The sequence below is a fragment of the Hyperolius riggenbachi genome, chromosome 5 (assembly GCF_040937935.1).
Source record: "Hyperolius riggenbachi isolate aHypRig1 chromosome 5, aHypRig1.pri, whole genome shotgun sequence".
In the NCBI taxonomy this organism is placed as follows: Eukaryota; Metazoa; Chordata; class Amphibia; order Anura; family Hyperoliidae; genus Hyperolius; species Hyperolius riggenbachi.
In genome coordinates this window covers 230,183,107-230,202,257 of record NC_090650.1, presented here as the reverse complement: position 1 = coordinate 230,202,257, position 19,151 = coordinate 230,183,107, and the positions used below count along the sequence as shown (strand labels likewise).

At 43.0% G+C, this 19,151-nt stretch overlaps 1 protein-coding gene across 2 annotated transcripts in view; it reads left to right on the top strand.

Annotated features, from left to right (window-relative positions):
- The first annotated feature begins 14,660 nt into the window (after positions 1-14,660).
- Positions 14,661-19,151, top strand: part of FBXL7 (F-box and leucine rich repeat protein 7) — a 300,913-nt gene continuing 296,422 nt past the window's right edge. The window contains exon 1 of one of the 2 annotated variants that reach the window (XM_068234588.1): positions 14,661-15,143. In XM_068234588.1, coding sequence (XP_068090689.1) covers positions 15,128-15,143 — 16 coding nt within the window. In that variant the 5' untranslated portion in view covers positions 14,661-15,127. Of the gene's footprint in view, positions 15,162-19,151 lie in introns of both variants that reach the window. The other variant, XM_068234587.1, reaches the window with a different exon arrangement.

Below are 19,151 nucleotides of genomic sequence, written 5' to 3'. Positions count from 1 at the left end.
CTCAAACTGGGGTCACAGGAAGTAGCTGAGAAATTATAGTAATTAATTCAGAGAATAATATTCTGCTCATAAATTTTCTCTTACTTAAACTGCTAATCTGGTAATTAATATGTTGAATATTTGTTGACCACTAATACTATCCTTTGTCAAATGGATGCCCTTGTTTATTAATTTTACTATATTTATTTTAAAATTGTATACATTGTTCTCAGTGAACTTCCCCACAAAGCTGGAAAGTTCAACACAAAAAAAAATCTTTATTGGAAGTTCAAAGCGGGATTCTGGTTAACTTTCCAACATTGACTCACAGTACTATAGCAGTGTCAATGAAACTGCTATGGGTGTTCTTACAGAATGTTTATTTAACAAATATAGAATTTCACTCATTCAAACCTGGACTAAATTTTTCTTGACTTTTCTTGTTTAAAAAAAAAAAAATTCTTGACTTGAACCGGTTTCTGTGATATTTTGTATCTGTCTAGAGCCCTGATTCACCAAACTGTGGCAAGATTGCCGTGTGCAGGCAGTAATACCACTTCCCCCGTGGTACTAAAGCCATAGAAGCACCACCCATTAACTGCTGGGGAAGCACTGCCCATCAACCTAATAGCATAACACACGTGGAAACCTCTGAAGGCCTCTTAACAGTTTAAAGAGTCTCTAATTCCCAATTGCCTGCAGTGCATTCCCCACAATACTAGATTCCATGCAGGTTTTTGCAGAACAGAATTTGCTGATTTTACTCAGCTCTATATTTTACACAGAGAATGTAAAAATATAGCTTGCATTGCTATTTAAACATATTGCTATTTGACTGTCAAAACATGCACAGCCAACTGCAAACTGAAGAGAAAGATCATTTTAATTACTTTAATGTACAAAATAACTTTCAACCACTTATGTATGCTATTGAATGTTTATTTAACAAATGAAGAATTTGGCTCAGTAAAACCTGGACTAATTTTATTTTACTTGAACCAGTCTCTGTCATATTTTGTATTTCTTTAGGGCCTTGATTCACTGAAACTGTGGTAAGACTGGTGTGCGCAGGGAGTGCATGGCAATTTTACCACTACTAAAGCTGAAGGAGTGCTGCCTGTTAACCTATTAGTGCCCTATTAGGCGTAGCTAGGCTTTTCAGTACCCGGGGACAAAGACAGTTTTCGCAACCCCCTCTGGACAAATTTGGCATGGCCATACATCAGACTGTGGGTGGGGTCATGGGTGGAGCCAAATGTAAAAATGCGGTTTAGATAGCCCGATAAGCCCCCTTCCTCCGTTTAGATAGCCAAATGTGACCCCCTTTAGGTAGCCAGATGTGCTTCCATTCTCCTCATTTAGATATCCAGAGGTACCCCCTATAGTTAGCTAGATGTACCCCCCGTTGTTCTGCTGCTGTAAACACTTCTGCACCCCTCTGCAGAGGGGGAGGGAGAGAAGCAGGGGCACTTCGGCAACCAGAGAGCTGCATCTCACTCACTTGGGGGTGCGTTGACCATGCTCTGAGCCCCCTTACAGTGCTGCGCCTGGGGACATGTGTCTCCCCTTGCCCATCCATAGCTACGCCTCTGTTAGTGCCATGAGCATTATTGTGCAATAACATAGCAACATGCGATTTATCCAAATAACGCGAGTGATGCTATTAGGTTAGCAGGCGATACACCCATGACGTGAAGAGGCACAAATTTACATTATAGCATCTTCAGTTATCTGTCATAGCCCCTCCTGCAGCATTAAATAAGCACTGTTAAAGTATGCTGGACAAGACAAAAACCTCCAACGCATAATGCTTTAGTTCAGGCCACTGATCATATTACCCAGTAATCTATTGGGTCTTCTGATGTTATAAAGTCAAGCACACTTGTCGATGATAGTCAGTCAGATACCATCATGTCTATGTACTCCTTGGTGACTGACTGATGCTTTTGGTATTGAAAGAATGTCTACCAACATCCAAGAAATCAGCACATTGGGCAATGCCAGTTCTACTGCTTCTTGCACTGCCACCTGCTGTCTGCTGGTGGATTGGTGACACTTCAGCGGGCTGTACCTGGGGAAGGGGGCACCCTGGCCACCTACAGGGGAGGGGGACCATGGCCACCTACGTGGGAAAGGGCAACCTGGCCACCTACATGGGAGGGGGCACCCTGGCTATCTATATGGGAAGGGGCTGCCTGGCTTCCTATATGGGAGAGGGCACCCTGGATACTTGTATACAAGGGCAGAGGGAGGAGGCACTTTAGCTACCTAAATACTGTGGGTAAGGTTGGGGCACTCTGGCTAACTATATACTCCTCATTCAGCTCTTATAGCAGGAGTAATACATGGTGGTAAGCTAGTTGTTGTCAAAACTGTTATTATTTATTTTTAATAAGGTCTTGCCATAGGCATTGCAAAACATGGACATACATAATAACAAGTGACTCCCATTACCAATATACACTAGCAATGGTGTGGTCTTAAGTTCTTCCTCTTCTTCATACTCTTCTTCCATGTCCTTACAATTGCTCTCTCTTCATTAGGCAAAATAATCTCCTCAACATTCTTCTCTTCCTCAGGCAGGGAACACACTTGACTTTCAGTTTTCCGCGCGCGTTTTTCTGCATACTTCTTCTGCACACTAAGTGTGTTTCCATGCAGGAAAACGCACGCGTTTTTTCACAGCAGCTGATGTAATTGATACAGAAAACTGCCAAAATGTGCAGAATCAGGATGCAGAATGTCAGGTTTTTTTCTGCGCGCGAACAACACAGTAAGTGTGTACTAGCACATTGATTAACATGAGTTCTCAGTTTTTCTGTGCAGAAAACGCGTACGAAAACAAACAGTCAAGTGTGTTCCCTGCCTCAACCATCACCTCAATTACTCTTCCACTATTTCCTTGGGTGCAGATTGCCTTCTGGAGATCCTGCCAATCTCAGTTGCCTACAGTTACTCATAATCTTTATGAAGGCACATGCATGAGATAGGCTTGTTTTAGTGCATCTACGAGGAGCTTGCTACCCGCACAACTCAGAAAATTCCGATTGTGAGCTTGCATGGGGTCAAACAAATGTCCACTTAATTTTTTTCTAGACTGAAATACAGCCTGACAGTGTTTTGACTATATTACAAGGTATCTCAGGATATATTTGATTGGGGTATTTGTGGTCTCTGCCAATGTGCAAACATTGTGAAAGAGGAATTAGCAGCAGAGGAGGTGGATGTGGCAATGCAAGAGGAGTAGGATACATCAGGAGGTAGACCAAGATGAACTAACAGATGAAAATCTCATAACCAGTCCAATCAGATTGACGAAAGCAATACAATTTTCAGATTGATCCCATCAATCTCATTAGATCGGTTAGGAGATTTTTTTTTTTGTATGTTAGTGGTCCTAAATAACGATCGGTCGGCGAATTGTTTTATTAGTGGCTACCTTTAGTCTCTGTAACCTGGTTAGGAGTTATTATTATTATTGATTTATAAAGCACCAACATATTCCGTGGCGCTGAGTTACATCCTTTCCTGTGCCATTACAGCCCATTTGTAATAAATAGTGTGTGTCAGTTCATTGCTCTCTTGTTACATTAGTAGATGAATTAAATGTATGTTCCCTTTAACCTTATAGCAGCCAAATAATGTGAAACTTTATTTGGCTGCAAGGCCACATTTTTCCTGCTGCTGTGGAAATGTGCCTTCCCCAGCCTGACAGGCTAGACAGGGTATGCTGAGTGGGCAACAGTGTGCATTTATAGTTCCCTGCCCGGATAGCTGGATCAGCTTCTTCTTCCTCCACCACGGCTGCAATGTAACCCCGACATGTCTTCTGGAGTCCGATCACATGATATGACATGTATGTTATTAGGGTATATTACTGTTATTTTTGCAACTGAGACCTTGTAATTATTGATATAGTATAAAGAAAATAAAATGTGAGGGTTTTATCTACATTAGCACATTTTATTTTAAAACTATAATAGCTGAAAACTGTGAAATAATGAATCGTTTTCATTTTGTTTTCTTGTTATTACTTTTAAAATGCATATAAATTAATTCTTAGCAAAAAAAAAAAAAGTACCACCACCCAAACATAATTTGTGGTAAAAAAAAAAAAAGAAAACAACCAATGCATAGATCATTTTGGTGTGATAAGCAGCAATAAAGGTTTGGGCAAATGATTGGGAGGGGAGTGATGTAAGAAAATTGATCTGGTTTTTAAGGGGAAATAACCTGTGGTTAATCCTCCCTGGCCTCTCCTCGTTAAGATATTGTGCTCCTACTGGAAACTATGGGGGTGTGGCAAAATAAGATCACTCATTGCCAAATGACCACTGTTGGTCCACTGGCTACACAGCAAACATACAGTTGTCAAGAGGATTGTTTAGGCAAGATCTAGGACTTGGAATTATGTCTAAAGATACATTTGTGGGACTTGCAACAAATCAAAGATAAAAAATGAAGTATGCAGATCATGCAGGAGGATAGAGGACAATCTTACAGCAATCTGTGCATCAAAAGCACAGTATATCAAAAAATGACAAATAATAAATAGACTACTGAATTTAAGCCGGGCCAAGTGGAACGCAATAATGTCCTATTTTTGTGAAAGTAGATAGACTTAAAATTCCTTAAGAATCCAGAATCCTTCTTTACTGCTTGTTTGGCTATTTGGTGGGGAGTACTTGGGATATTGACATTGTGCACTCAGTATGAATTACACTGAAACAAACACCCTTTTCCAGTTGTGAATTGACAACGTTGCTTCCTATTATTTCCTTTTAAATTCTAGTGTCACTTGTGAAACAGTTAAAAAGGCAAAGAAGGTTAATCTACCAACACATTCCATCCTTGATTCAGCTTGACTGATACAGTAGCATAGAAGTAGCAGTGCTGATTAATTTTAAGTACCACAGTCATGTGTAATTAGGATTAACAGCTGAAAACTCAGTTAACATTGTCAAAAGACTGAAAGGGAAAATTCAATGAAAACAGATAAAACAGTACTTATGACTTATGGAGGTTTTCACGGCTATCTGCTATCATGGACCATCAGTCAAAAGTGATCATTTCTACTCTTATATGAAAGTTGGGTTGCTATGTATTTTGTTGTACAGTACAACAATTTTTGGCAACACAGTTTTCACTAAACTAGAAATTAAAGTTGGCAGGCCATAAAGTTTTACCACTAAATATTATTTTACAGTTAATATGAAGAAATAATAGGACTGGCCTCATACGTTTGTAAGGTTGCAGTGAAAACAGGGTAAACGTAATTTATAGTTATTCTCATTCCCGGTTCTAGATCTTTTGCTGCCTGAGGCAAACTTGTGAGAATGCGCCCACATTTTCACTCTCAGTATAAGCAGGTAGCCAGGTATAGTTACCCCCAGTATAGGTAGCCAGTATAGTTGCCCCAGTATAGGTAGCTAGTATAGTTGCCCCAGTATAAGTACCTAGTATAGTTGCCCCCTGTATAGGTAGTATAGTTGCTCCCAGTATAGGTAGTTAGTATAGTTGCCCCCAGTATAGTTGCCTTAGCATAAGTAACCACAGTGGTGTAGCTAGATTACGGGGCCCCATAGCAAAACTTGTTGTAGGCACTCTCAGTTGTAGGCACTCTTAAGCAATGCCACCTGCCTCTATCCTATGGATATGAGTAAATTGGGCAATTTACACTCTCACGCAGTCAACGCTGCATATAGCCCATGTACATAATCATAGGGTGGAGGAACACAAGAAAGTTAATGGTGAACACATCAAGTACCACCTGGGCCCACTCTGCTCCCGGGCCCCATTGCTACGCCCTTGAGTAGCTAGTATAGTTGCCCCGACTATAGCTAGTATAGTTGCCCCCACTAGTATAATTGTTCCCAGTATATAGGTAGGTAGTATAGTTGCCCCCACTAAAGGTAGTATCATTGCCCCCTGTATATAGGTAGTATAGTTGCCCCCACTATTGGTATTACAGTTGCCCCCAGTATATACAGTAGGTAGCATAGTTGGCCCCACTTTAGGTAGTATAGTTGCACCCAGTAAATAGGTAGTATAGTTGCCCCCACTATAGGTAGTATAGTTGCATTCAGTATATAAGTTGTATAGTTGCCTTCAGTATATAGGTTATTCAGGTAGGTGGCCAGCCTGCTCCCTCCTCCACTTCCTCCCTCCCCACGGCCGCCTTTTTGAGCCGGTGGTCACTTCCTATGCTAGTCCCTTGTCCCATTGTCATAGAAGTGTCAGAGCAGCGTGACCTGGCTGTTGTGTGCAGAGGAAGGGCGCTGCATTCACCATAAGAGCCTGTTTCCACTACACACAGATTGGACATAGAATTGATGCAGGAAAACTGACTCCAATGAATGCCTATTGCCCTGTTTCCACAAAACACAATTTTTCTGATGCAGATTTTCCCATAGGCATTCATTGGAGTCAGTTTATCTGCATCCAATCTGCGTGTAGTGGAAACAGGCCGTAATTGTGCCAGTCAGATTTGAATCCACTACCTGTCACAAGCTCAACCCCTCATTGCATAACTGCATTGAAGTAGCAGAAGAATATTGTACCGTGTAAAGGTGGCCACACACGATACAATAAAATGATCAGAAAAAATCTAAAGCTTTTTTTTCATTCGACTGAAAAATCCGATCGGATTTCCTGTTTTCTTCGATTTTTATCGATCTGGAATGCCAGATATTTTTCTTCAATCTTTTTAAAGATTGTATGGTGTGTGTTAGATTGTCAATTAATACACACACCTTAGTCATTTTCTCAGAGTTTCCAATCATTTTTATCATAATTGGGGAAAAATTGAACATAGGTGTGTGGTACATTGGTCAGATTTTTTAAATGTTACAATCAGTCAGAAAAATTGATTGCAATTCTTAAATTGAACAAATATTTTAAAAATTGAATGGTGTGTGGCCACCTTTAGCCATGTTTTAAATCAGGTTGATACCATTTACTGGCTAACTTTAAAGAAAAAGAGTAAGCTTTTGGCAGTGCAGTTTCTAGGTTAAATTTCTCCCAGGGCGAGTGTCAAAAAATACGCCCCCCTTTCTTTCATCCAACCTTACCTGGAGCTTCCTCCAGCCCCTGGCGGCCTATGTGCCCCTCACCGCAGCTCCGCTCCCGGTGTCCCCTCTGTAGCAGCAACCAACCTGACATTGTATGCGGCTTCTGCGCCTGCATGCTCCCATAGCCTGGAACATTCTGCACAGGCGAATACTTTTGCAGCTGCGCACTTGTGCAGGCACCACCGATGCTGTAATAGAGAAGACCCCAGGACACTGGCTGGGAGCAAAGCTGCGGCGAGGGTCACATAGGCTGCAAGGGGCTGGACAATGGGTGCTGGGCACAGAGATGTTCTCCTCCCCAGTATGTGCTTACAACCCCCCACACACACAATGGGTGCTGCTGGGCTCAACTCTCCCTCCCCCACACACACAATAGGTGCGACTCAACCCCCCCTCCCCCCACACAATGGGTGCTGCTGGGCTCAACCCCCTCACACACACAATAGGTGCTGCTGGGCTCAACTCCCCCTCCCCCCCACACACACAATGGGTGCTGCTGGGCTTAACAAATAATTCCCCCCCCCCCTGCAGATTTGTATACAGCAGCAGCCCTTCAGTCTCACCTGCTCCAGGGCCAGGCTGCAATTATCAGTGTCTCTCTTCTCCATCCTCCGTGTGGCCCCTCCTTCTAGTGCTGCGTTCTAGGCTGGGCTTAACCTCCCCCGGATGAATTGTATGCAGCAGCAGTTGCAGCGCTTCAGTCTGACCTGCTCCAGACTGCAATGATCAGCCTCTCTCTCCATCCTCCGCGCGCCTGCTTTTTCTCTATACGCCTGTAATCACGTGGTATGCAGAAGAATCAGGAAATGGGGAACGAGCGGCCACCGCAGAGAACGGAGAAGAGGTGCTGATTATTGAAGAGTGGAGCCTGTGCGTCACCTCGGCAGCCGACTGGGGACACAGGACTCTGCTTACTAATTCGGCCAGCAGCCCATAAAGCGGGGGAAGAGGCAGCCTGGGGGGGGGGGGGGGGGGAGCCTCCGGCCAGTCCGCGCATGGCTGCCATCACCCCTGCCCATCTTTCACCCCCCCCCCCTCATCCTCAGCACGCTAGTGGACGTCAGAGCGGAATTAGAAAGCCGCTGGACGCCCAGGAGGAATGTGGGAAGGATGGTGATCGCGCTGGTGTACCTGCACTGCGCGTCACCTGTTCAGCTGCTCCCAGCAGTGTCCTCCATCCTGCGTCCCTCTTCCTTCACCTGCTGGCCTGCGCTCAGTGCAGTCGCACGGCCTGCACGGTGGTAGAAACGGCCCTGGTTTTTGGCTACCAAGCCTTATTCCTGTAGATTGACAAAGTATTAGAACACACAACTTACTGGTATATGAATTTGAACACCAGATGGAGGTACACAAATTTTCTTGCATAACTGCCTCATCAGCATACAATTACAAGTGTGCATTGAAAGTGTAACATATAGCAGTGGGTAGGATTAAACATGTCTCTGTTTAATTCGTAGGCTGTTTAGCCAAACAGGTAGTAATGTCCTGGATTCAATAGCTCCCATGTTCCAAAGGAAGGAAACAGTGGTTTGTTCTGGCCTCTGTAGGACAACTAGAGCAGCCAAAATGCAATAAAATGGCATCGGAAACTCACATCATGTCTAATGCTATTTAAAAACAAAGGTAGAAGTATGTACACGGGTTGGGAGGCGCATTAAATGAAGCTTGGATGGCAAAATGGCTTTATAGGGTCCCTTAATCTTGCTCAAAATACAAATACATTTTTAAAGAATTGGCAGTTTTTGCTTGCAGTCTGAACATCAGAAGGTAGTAGTTTCGCAAGTGGTATAAGCTGTGCATTAGTCTGCTCCCCAAAATCCACTTGCTTCAACACTGGCAGTGGGAAGAAGGATGGATCTTCGTAACAAAACACTATCCAGGCTTCAGAGTAGTGAGAGTGGGCCACTGGAGGGGCTTTCTACTGCATACAAATGGCTATTCCAGGCCATATAAAGACAAAGCAAAGGTTCCATTGTGTAATAATGGCTATCATTGCTGACACTGATTTGTAGTATGGAGGATCTAAAACCATGGCAAAGGCATCTTACATGGTGTCTTCCCAAAAAATGAAAAAGGCTTTCAGAAGAATCAGAGGTGAGGCAGAAGGCTTTGGTAACACTAGCATCAATAAGATTTTGTCCATGCATTTTCTGATGCAGACAGTGCATGGTGAGTTGCATTATAAGGGCAAGATCACACTCGGCACTTTACCCTAATCGTGTTCACGAATGAGAATCAAAGCGTGATTATCACCATGTAACGCGTTATGGCAATCGCAAACACTGCAGGCGATCAGCAAAGCGCTGCAAAAGCGCTAAGTGTGAACCAGCCCTTACATGGATGTTGGTGGCGACAAAACAATACAACACGAAGAGAAATTGCGAGTGTTATGCGGAAAAATGTGCATATTACATTATATCGCCCAAGCGCGGGAATGCATACTGTACTACAGGGCCGAATTTTCCATAAGGCACTGTAGGCACGTGCCTATAGGCTCCTGATGATGGAAAGGCAGCCCACTCCTCTCCTTCAGCGCCTAACTCCCCCCTTCCCTATGCAGAGTACTCTTGGTATTCCACTGATGAGATCTCCCTTTAGTCAGAGGCACCTCTAGCTACTTAACCACCCTGGCGTTCTGATTAAATCGCCAGGGTGGCTGCGGGAGGGTTTTTTTAAATTAAAAAAAAACTATTTCATGCAGCCAACTGAAAGTTGGCTGCATGAAAGCCCACTAGAGGGCGCTCCGGAGGCGTTCTTCCGATCGCCTCTGGCGCCCAGAATAAACAAGGAAGGCCGCAATGAGCGGCCTTCCTTGTTTTGCTTACATCGTCGCCATAGCGACGAGCGGAGTGACGTCATCGAAGTCAACCGACGTCCTGACGTCAGTCGCCTCCGATCCAGCCCTTAGCGCTGGCCGGAACTTTTTGTTCCGGCTACGCTGGGCTCAGGCGGCTGGGGGGACCCTCTTTCGCCGCTGCTCGCGGCGGATCGCCGCAGAGCGGCGGCGATCAGGCAGCACACGCGGCTGGCAAAGTGCCGGCTGCGTGTGCTGCTTTTTATTTGACGAAAATCGGCCCAGCAGGGCCTGAGCGGCAGCCTCTGGCGGTGTTGGACGAGCTGAGCTCGTCCAGACCGCTCAGCAGGTTAATACTGAGGTTCCTCGAGCTATCGAATATTTTGGGGAACCTCTAGCTACTTAATATTGAGGGTTCTTCTGGCTACCTAATACTAAAGGGCCCCTCTAGCTGCCTAGTATGGGCAAGGGAAGTAACTGAGAAGTGACAGCTGAGACAGCCAGCACACTTGCGGTGCAGTTTGGTGGGGAGTTATAGGTTAATGGAGGAGGACATCTGTGCCTATAGGCTCCTGTGATGTAAATCTCGACCTGCTATATTGTGAATGGTAATATTAAATTCTATGTACTTTCATGTTACCATGCAGCACTGCACATAGTGTAAATGAGCCCTAAGAGTGCACTTCCTAAAAAAAAATTGAACTTTAGCTCTTTGGCAAAAGTGTTTGGGCAAGTCTTTCCAATGTGAATCAGCCAGTGATATATGCAGAGGATTTGCGCACAATTGATTTTTTCTTGATTCAGTAAAAATGGCAAGAATGGGCATTTTTTATTCTACTTTCCTGTGAATACTTTTTTATGGGAATCTTAATCCAGTGATTGACTGGAATGGTTATTATGAGAGCAGTTGATAGATGCGCTTTGCTACTTTTCTTTCTGTCATTTTTATTTCTCTCTGTGTCTCTCTTATCACACATTGGGCTTGATTCACTAAACCGTGATAACTCATATGATGGCCGTTTTTATGTTTGCGCACGGTCGCGAATTTTTGCGCGGAACCGCAAATTTTCATATGAAAATTCACGATCGCGCGCAAACGGCCGTGATATGAGTTATCACGGTTTAGTAAATCAAGCCCATTGTGCATACCACTGCTCATTTTTTAATATGTTTTTGGAGCTACCGCCTGCAGCCAACAGTGATGTTTGCAAATAAAAAGGAAAAAAGCTTAAGGGTCTTTTTCACACTTCATCTATTGTGCTCCTTTGGTATTATTAATATGATCACATCGCTACATGATGCAATGATATTCCTACGTTCACATTGAGTGTGGTGGGGCAGGTCCCATCAGGGTAATGTACAGTATGCTGTGTGTTTACCAGACGTGTGCATTTACAGCAGCAGTAAAGCATACTTTCATTGTACTGTATGTTTCACTGTAAAACCTAATGCATGGTGCAACTTTTCAGCACTGTTGCATTGCTATGCTATTGCAAGGCAAGATGCACAGTGTGGAAGGACCCTCTGTGGGCGTTATTTCCTATTCATTTCCTCAGAACTGATTTTAGCCCTATAACACCAATAAGCTAATGTAGCGACTGGAGGATGGTCCCATATGGGCCCCTCAGGCCCAAGGTCTCTGGTGCAGTCCAATCCTCAGTATGCCCTTCTAAGTAAGTATTGTTATCTCTATAATCATTAAGATTTCATAGATATTCATAATATACAAGAAAAAACCTTATCAGTAGGATACGATCTCAACTGGATTTTTATCTATATGAACTCAATAGGATCTCCCTCTGTATTTTCGTATTTTTTTCTGTAAATTGCAATGGAACATACATAAAAAAGTGTGTAGGGGAAATTGGGCAATTGGTGAAGCCACTAGCAGAATATTGGCAATACTGCTGATATTCTACTATTGGGTGCTGGATAATTATGATAATACAATACTGGGAATTTTACTGTTACTGATATTCTATTATCACTTTACCTAACCTTCCTCTTACACTAACCCTCCCTCTACCTAATCCTAAAGGTGCCCATACATGGTACAATTTTTCAGATTTTTTCCGATTACATAATTTAGTTTGATTATTCCGTTACATCGAATATAAAGATTTTTCCAGCATGTCCGATCAGATTTTTCTAGAAAAAAATGCATAATCGTTCGAATTTCTTGATCGAAAAAAAATTATTTTCGACTTTCATTTAATTTGATCATTTAAATCGAATAAGCGAGAAAATCGAAAGGTTTTTATTGTACCGTGTATGGGCACCATCTAAATGATCAAATCGAATGAAAGTTGAAAATATTTTTTTTTCTACCAAGAAATTTGAACGATTATCCCGTTTTTTTCGAGAAAAATCTGATTGGACATGCTGGAAAAATCTTTATATTCGATCTAATGAAATAATCGAACTAAATTATATAATCGAAAAAAAAAGAAAAATTGTACCATGTATGGCCACCTTTACACTGATCTCCCCTTACGTTCTCCCAACACTAATTCGGTAACACACATCTGCCACCACTATCTAAGATGCAATCTCCACTGATTTTGGTCTCTACATCTCCCCGGCTACATTTGTTGTCTCCCAGGCCTATATTACCCCCTGAGCGATGCTATAGTCACAATTAGGCCCGGTTCACATTAGCGTTGAAAAGCGGACTGTAATCGTAACTAATACTGTACAAATGGAACAGATCTTATGTTAACCTATGGAACCGTTCACATGCGTCCATTCGTACGGATCTGTTGCATACATTCCACTGAACAGAACGCAACTTTGCACCAATTTTTCCGGACTGCTGTGCCCAGCAGCCCAGAAACAGAAGATTCTTCACACTAATGAAGAAATGGACTATTCTAAGGCCAAAATCCACTGGAGGTGGAGGTATGGGGGGATGTGGGGACGCTCCACTAGGGGTGGGGGTCTGGGGGATGTGAGGACTTTAGACATCTGAGTAGGTGGGTAAGGGAGGGATTGTTTCTTACCCAAGCCTTCCGTCTCTTCCCGTTCACATCATGTGACAACTACTCTTCCTGGTAGTCACGTGACACGACGTGAAGTGGAAGAGATGGAAGCTTGGGTAAGAAACCCTCCCTCACCCGCTCAGCAGACTGGAGTGGCAACGGATCCAATCGACCGGTGATCCTATCTGTTTTTACTGATCCGTTTGCCAATGTGGACCAAGCCATATGGATCCGGAGAAAGCGGAGACCAGATCCACTTTACTGGATCCGTTTGGCTTAAAAATACAGTGTGAACCGGGCCTAAGTATTGTGTCTATGCAGCAACCAAGTTTCCGCGTACGTTAAAAAGGGGCGCTGGGAAAAAAGGGCGCCGGGTTTTTAACGATAAGCAGGGATAACGTTTAAAATTGTATTGTACTGTATTTCGTTTAAAATTAATGTTTTTTAAAGTTATAAATCATTAAATAATGTGCATTAAATCGGCAATAGTAAAAACGTTAATCTTTCGTTTAAATAGTGAAACGTATAATAACGTTTAAAAAAAGAATTACTAAGTAACCCTCCCTGTACCTACCCCTAACCCCTAGACCCCCCTGTTAGTGCCTAAACCTAAGACCCCCCTGTTGGTGCCTAAACCTAAGACCCCCCTGTTAGTGCCTAAACCTAAGACCCCCCTGTTGGTGCCTAAACCTAAGACCCCCCTGTTGGTGCCTAAACCTAAGACCCCCCCTGTTGGTGCCTAAACCTAAAACCCCCTGTTGGTGCCTAAACCTAAGACCCCCCTGTTGGTGCCTAAACCTAAGACCCCCCTGTTGGTTTTTCCGTTTAAAAATAATGTAAAAAAAAAAAAAAGTACTGTTTTTCGTTTAAAAATAATGTTTGGAAAAAAATATTGTACTGTTTTTCGTTTAAAAATAATATTTAAAATGTATAAATCATTAAATAATGTGTAATCATGAGAAACAGTAATAAAACATTAAGTCTCCGGGCGCCGCTTTTAAAACGTTAGTTTTCTCCGGCGCCCTTTTTTCCTATCGGGCGCCCATTAAACGATATTTATTATAGGAGTGAATGGCGGCGCCCGATTTGTCCACTAGCCTCAGGCGCCCGAATTTACTGTTTCCCAAGTTTCCTTTTGTTCAGAGACTCCCAAGTTTCCCACATCGCTCAATGGGATCTTCTACAGAAAAAGGACACTTTTAGTAAAACGAAAACAAATGTTTACGTTTCATTTCCCTTAATTAAAAGTGTTTGTTATGTATATGTATAAACTCTCTTGATAACAAAGACAAGATATTTATAAACAGTTCATTCCTTTAATATCTTTCAAGAGTACAGTACATAAAACGCTGAATCTTCAGAGGCTGAACAGTGAAATGCAGGCTCAGAAGAAAGCATTCTGTACTAGTACTGCTGAGAAAGATTCCTCTAATCTGAATTCAGGGTGTAGTTTTAAAACTGGGCTATATGAGCTGTGCTACGTCTGAACTTGGACGTCTTCCAGAGAGCCAGGTTATAAATCTTGCGGGGCGCTTCTGGAATTCCCAGACCCCTCTTCTTCAGAATGGTCACCTTGACCTGGCCAGCAGGGTCACGGCTGCACACAGCCAGAGGAAGGGAGAGCTCTTCCCAGCAGTCCATACCTCAACTTTCAGGGGAATTTCATTTCTTCCCTCTCTTCCATTGTTTTAATTGGGATCTGATGCTAGAAAAGCTCCTGGGGGTATTGCAGGAGTGAGGTAATACGGAGGGAAGGGAAGGAATCATGCCTGACGTGAGGGCTGGGAGGAGTTGTAGGAGGACTGCGGGCTGCTGATCCTCCCTCATTTGTCTACAGGGTATGGATGATGTTGGGACTGTACAGTGATGGTTATGTAGTGGATGTGTGTGCTTATCATAGCTGCCTATATCAGCGCCCACATAACTGTTTTCTGCCTCAGGAGAACAGAGCAACAAGTGAGGCTGCTGTGCCCTGCTTCATACTGTGGATGTATCATGATGATGAAGACTAGTTCTCTGTGACTGCAGACACAGCAAAGTGCTGTAAAATCTCTCCATGGAGCAACTCTGTCTGCCTGCCCATCTCCCCTCCTGTGGATTATAATGTCAGGGATCTCTCTGTATCTATTCACTGCCATCTGGAATCTACAGAAGAGCGTGCAGGGAAAGAGCTGCTAAGCATTGTTCCCTAATTCTCTTCACTCCTCTGGTGACCCTGCTGCCTATGGAGGGGTCCTGCCTGGCGGCTCGGCTGTGCCCAGTGGAAATGCTGTGTGATTGGGAGATGAGAGCATGAAGTCTCCAGGATGGGAGCGAACAATGGCAAGTACGGCAGTGAGGGTGAGTGACACTGCCCAGATTACTCAGACCTGAGGAAGGGAGGAGGGGGTGTAGCTGTCTTCCTTACTTCACTATTGTTTCACACAATCACTGCTGCTGATATGGCTTATACTACGTCACATCAAACTTTTCTGTTACAGGAAAGGTTTCCTATTGTCCCATGAACGTCTGCATAAACCAGCATAGACTGTTGGGGGAGGATAGAGCAGCAGTGTGCAAACCTGGAAATGGTTTAAAAATGATACTTTTATTATTCCAGAATCATATTAAAGTTGAAATTGGGGTTAGACAATGGTATGGTCACTGAGTGTGTGGTAAGGAATAGACAGTGAGGTCCTCTGAAGGATAGGCAGGGTTCACAGTTATCAGTGTGGAAACTGTAAGGGCTGGAACCCACAAGAGCGTTTTTTTAAGCATTTTGGCAGCGCTGCGATACGCTAGCGTTTTGCCAAAACGCTCAGCTGATGTTAATGGATGGGGCAACTTCCACAGGAGCGTTTGCGTTTCTGGGAAACCTGCAGCATTTTGGGAGCGTTAGCGCTTCAATGTAAAGTATTGAAACGCTAGCAGAAACGCTCAGCAAAACCTAAACTGAGCGGTTTTGCTAGCGTTTTGCGGTTCAGCACACTGTAACAAAATTAAAAATAATTCACAGGACCAATCAGGATAAAAACGCGAAACGCAAAACGCTACACAACCGCTGAGCAAAAAAATACACTGTTGCAAAACGCGACCGAAAACGTGCATGAATCCGCTTGCAAACCGCTCAGACAAAACGCTAGTGGTTGCGTTTTGCGTTTGCGGATTTCAGTGGGTTCCAGGCCTAAACGTTTTGTCGCACACACATTTCTGGCCACTGTCTGCGTTTGCATTTGTTTGCTTATTCTTCTAGTGTAGCTAATGAAAGCCCATGAGAATTAGCAGACGGTGTGCAAATGTCTGCTGCTTCTTTACGCATGCATAAATGTGTACGCAATTTCAATAATTTTTTTGTGAATTTCCATTGACTTATTGTATGTGTGGCAAACAGGTTTTCACAAATTTGCAATTCACATACAATTTTAGATAGGTGTGAACCCTTCCTGAGTAATAGAAGTTATTCAATGTACTTTTGTAAAGCACCATGGAAAGTATAAGCACTATATAAATGCATAACAATAACTTGTTTCTTGAACAAACTCCACATAACAGGATTTGGTTGGTATGCAAGGCATCAGTGAGTGATGAGCAGTTTGGGAGTGATTGTCATGCTGGAACAGTGCTGGTGTTTAGGGGAGCTGGCTGGTTGGCTGTTGTTAGCACTGCCAAGGTGCTTGTCCAATGGGACTGAGCTCACAGCACTACGTTTTAGTCTCAGGAAAGTCTCTAAAGGCTTGTTTTCTGGAGTATACGTGTGGAAAGAAACAGCTACTATAAAGCATACTTAAAACATATGTATACATAGCATTATATATAGTTTTATACTGCTCTGGTGTTTCTGGAGATCAGGATTTGGGAGAAATGTTGAAAGTGGTTAGCGCTAGACACTATTTGCATGGAGTTTGTATGATTTATCTGGTCACTCTGGTTTCCTCCCTCACCCCAAAAACATACTTATAAGTTCACGTGTTCCCTCTGCTGCACATTTTGCCTTAAACTATTATAGGGCCATAGACTATGACTATGGTAGGGTTTTAGATTGTGAGCTCCTCTGAGAGACATCTAAAGACATGTAATCTCTAAAGAGCTATGAAAAATATCAGCGTTCTAAAAATACAAATTGCTAATGATTGTTATAAAGTGTCCAGATGTTAGTCTTGCTCTGGAAACTTTTTGGAAATTGTGAGTGTGGCCAAAGTGGATATGTGCCTTCTATGTGCCTCCACCATAAACATAGTAAAAACGGGAAGTACCCTTATATGTCACCCACCCTCCTCCGCAGTGGAGCGGGCACCGTAGCACTGATCTCTGGCAACGTACACAGTAGCATCCTTTGAGTACACTTGGTATTTGGCAGTTCCTCTACTTCTGTAAATATGGTTGAATGCAAAATACTGTTTAAAGCTTAAATAAAAAAAGGTTTTGTAGTATTATGAACAATGTTCAAGACTGCAATGGTTGCAATTATTGTTTTCCACCTTCTACAGAGAGCAACTTTTTAGCCTGAGTGGGGACAGGCCTAATATACACTTAATATAATAAGTGCTTTAAGTGGTTGCCTGAACCCGGCAACCCATACTTGTGAGTATATTTCTATTTGCTGCTACCTTGGCATTTCTTTATCATCAATAATACACTATTGGGGGCTCTCGATTGTGGTTTTCCTTTCTTTTACAATGTTCAAGACTGAGCTGTCATATTATTTTTTATTGGACTTTATGAACCCTAAGGCCAGGTCCTGAAAAAAGAAGTTGCAGGGACAAGTCTCCAGGCCCAGTACTGCATAGGTTGCTGTACTTCAGCTGCTGGCATCCACATAGGAGAGAACACCCCTTCAGGCTGCTGATAGAACATATGTGCCCAATGTGATCATCAACTTATCGCAGAGTTATCTCCAGTATTTATATACTTCAGTGTTCTCAATTTTTGACAGTAGACTGCACTCTGATTTTCTGTTATAATTGTTCTGTTTGACTTTACATTGGCTTTATTTTTTGTTTAACTGCTTCTTTCCAGTAGCCTTTGGACGGTAGACAAAATAAAAAATACCAGTGGTCTAAATGTATTTGTGGGCTGGTAGATGTATCTCACTGATAAGCATTTCTTTGACATCTGTTCCGCTGGGTGCAGGAAGAATTGCACTGATGCAGCAGAAGCCACCAGGGGGTGCATATGCAAAGAGCGCTGCTTAATCTCCACCTCCTGCTTATGTCACATGGTGTGTAAAACAAAAATCAGTCTGTTTACATTTTTTGAGGATCACTGTAGTGGCCATGTGGCTGCTTTATCCAGTCCCTCTGCAATGCTGGAGAGCTGGCATGCTCCAGGCTTGAGAAGGGAATCTTAATGACATAGTGATCCCAGTGGGCAGCTGATAGCAAATTCTGATCCTCAAAAAAGTAAATATAATTTTTTACACTCAGCTGTGACACAGTGAGTGTTTGGGATTGCCACTTTGACAGGTAGCTGTTACCATAGATTGGGGTGGAATAATGTTTTTGTTTTTCAAAAGAATGATAATAAAGAGCATGTTACTTTAATTCATAGTGTGACTAAACATTTACTACATTTACCTGCAAGAATTAGTTTAGTTATGCAAAAATATTATATTGTGAACCTAACGATGGCCATACATGGTGTGGTGAAATGTGCGATCGATCTGAATGATCTTATATGGTGGTCTTACCAAAACAATATAAGTGAATGATTTGTTAAATTAAATGAATGAATGCAAATCAAATTAAGCAGGTTCATATCTTTACACAATCTGAAGACAATGAACAATCTTTTGACAACACAAGATTAGGTAAAACCTGTGGAGATCGATGAAGTGGTTTGCTGCTCCTAATTTGAGTGGTGCTGTGCTGACCTAATAAAACTTTCATATTGATCTGTCTTTTAGATTGTTTTGCGTGGCCACCATTTAGCAATGTTTAGGGCTGGTTCAGACGGACGTTTGGAGGCGTTGCGTTTGCTGGCGTCGCGTTCAGCAGCGTTCGTGTGCGTTTGGATGCGGTCGCGTTTTTTCTTCCCCTAGGGGGACATTAGCCGTCGCGGTTAACCTCCCCTGGAAGCTACATGTAGCTTCCAGGGGCTCCTTGAACGCCAGGGAAAATCGGGACCCAAACGCCGCGTTTGTGTAAACGCGCTTGAAAGCTTGGTACAAACGCTCCCATTCACTTGAATGGGAGCGTTTAACACCAAGCCCTGAACGCTGGCTGTAAACGCTCTGCAAGCGTCCGTCTGAACCAGCCCTAAAGGACCTAAAGAAGTGAAATCAAAGTCAACTGTAATCTACATTTTTAATAGATTAAATGTTCCTGAGCACTCTCAATCAATTTTCAATTGAAA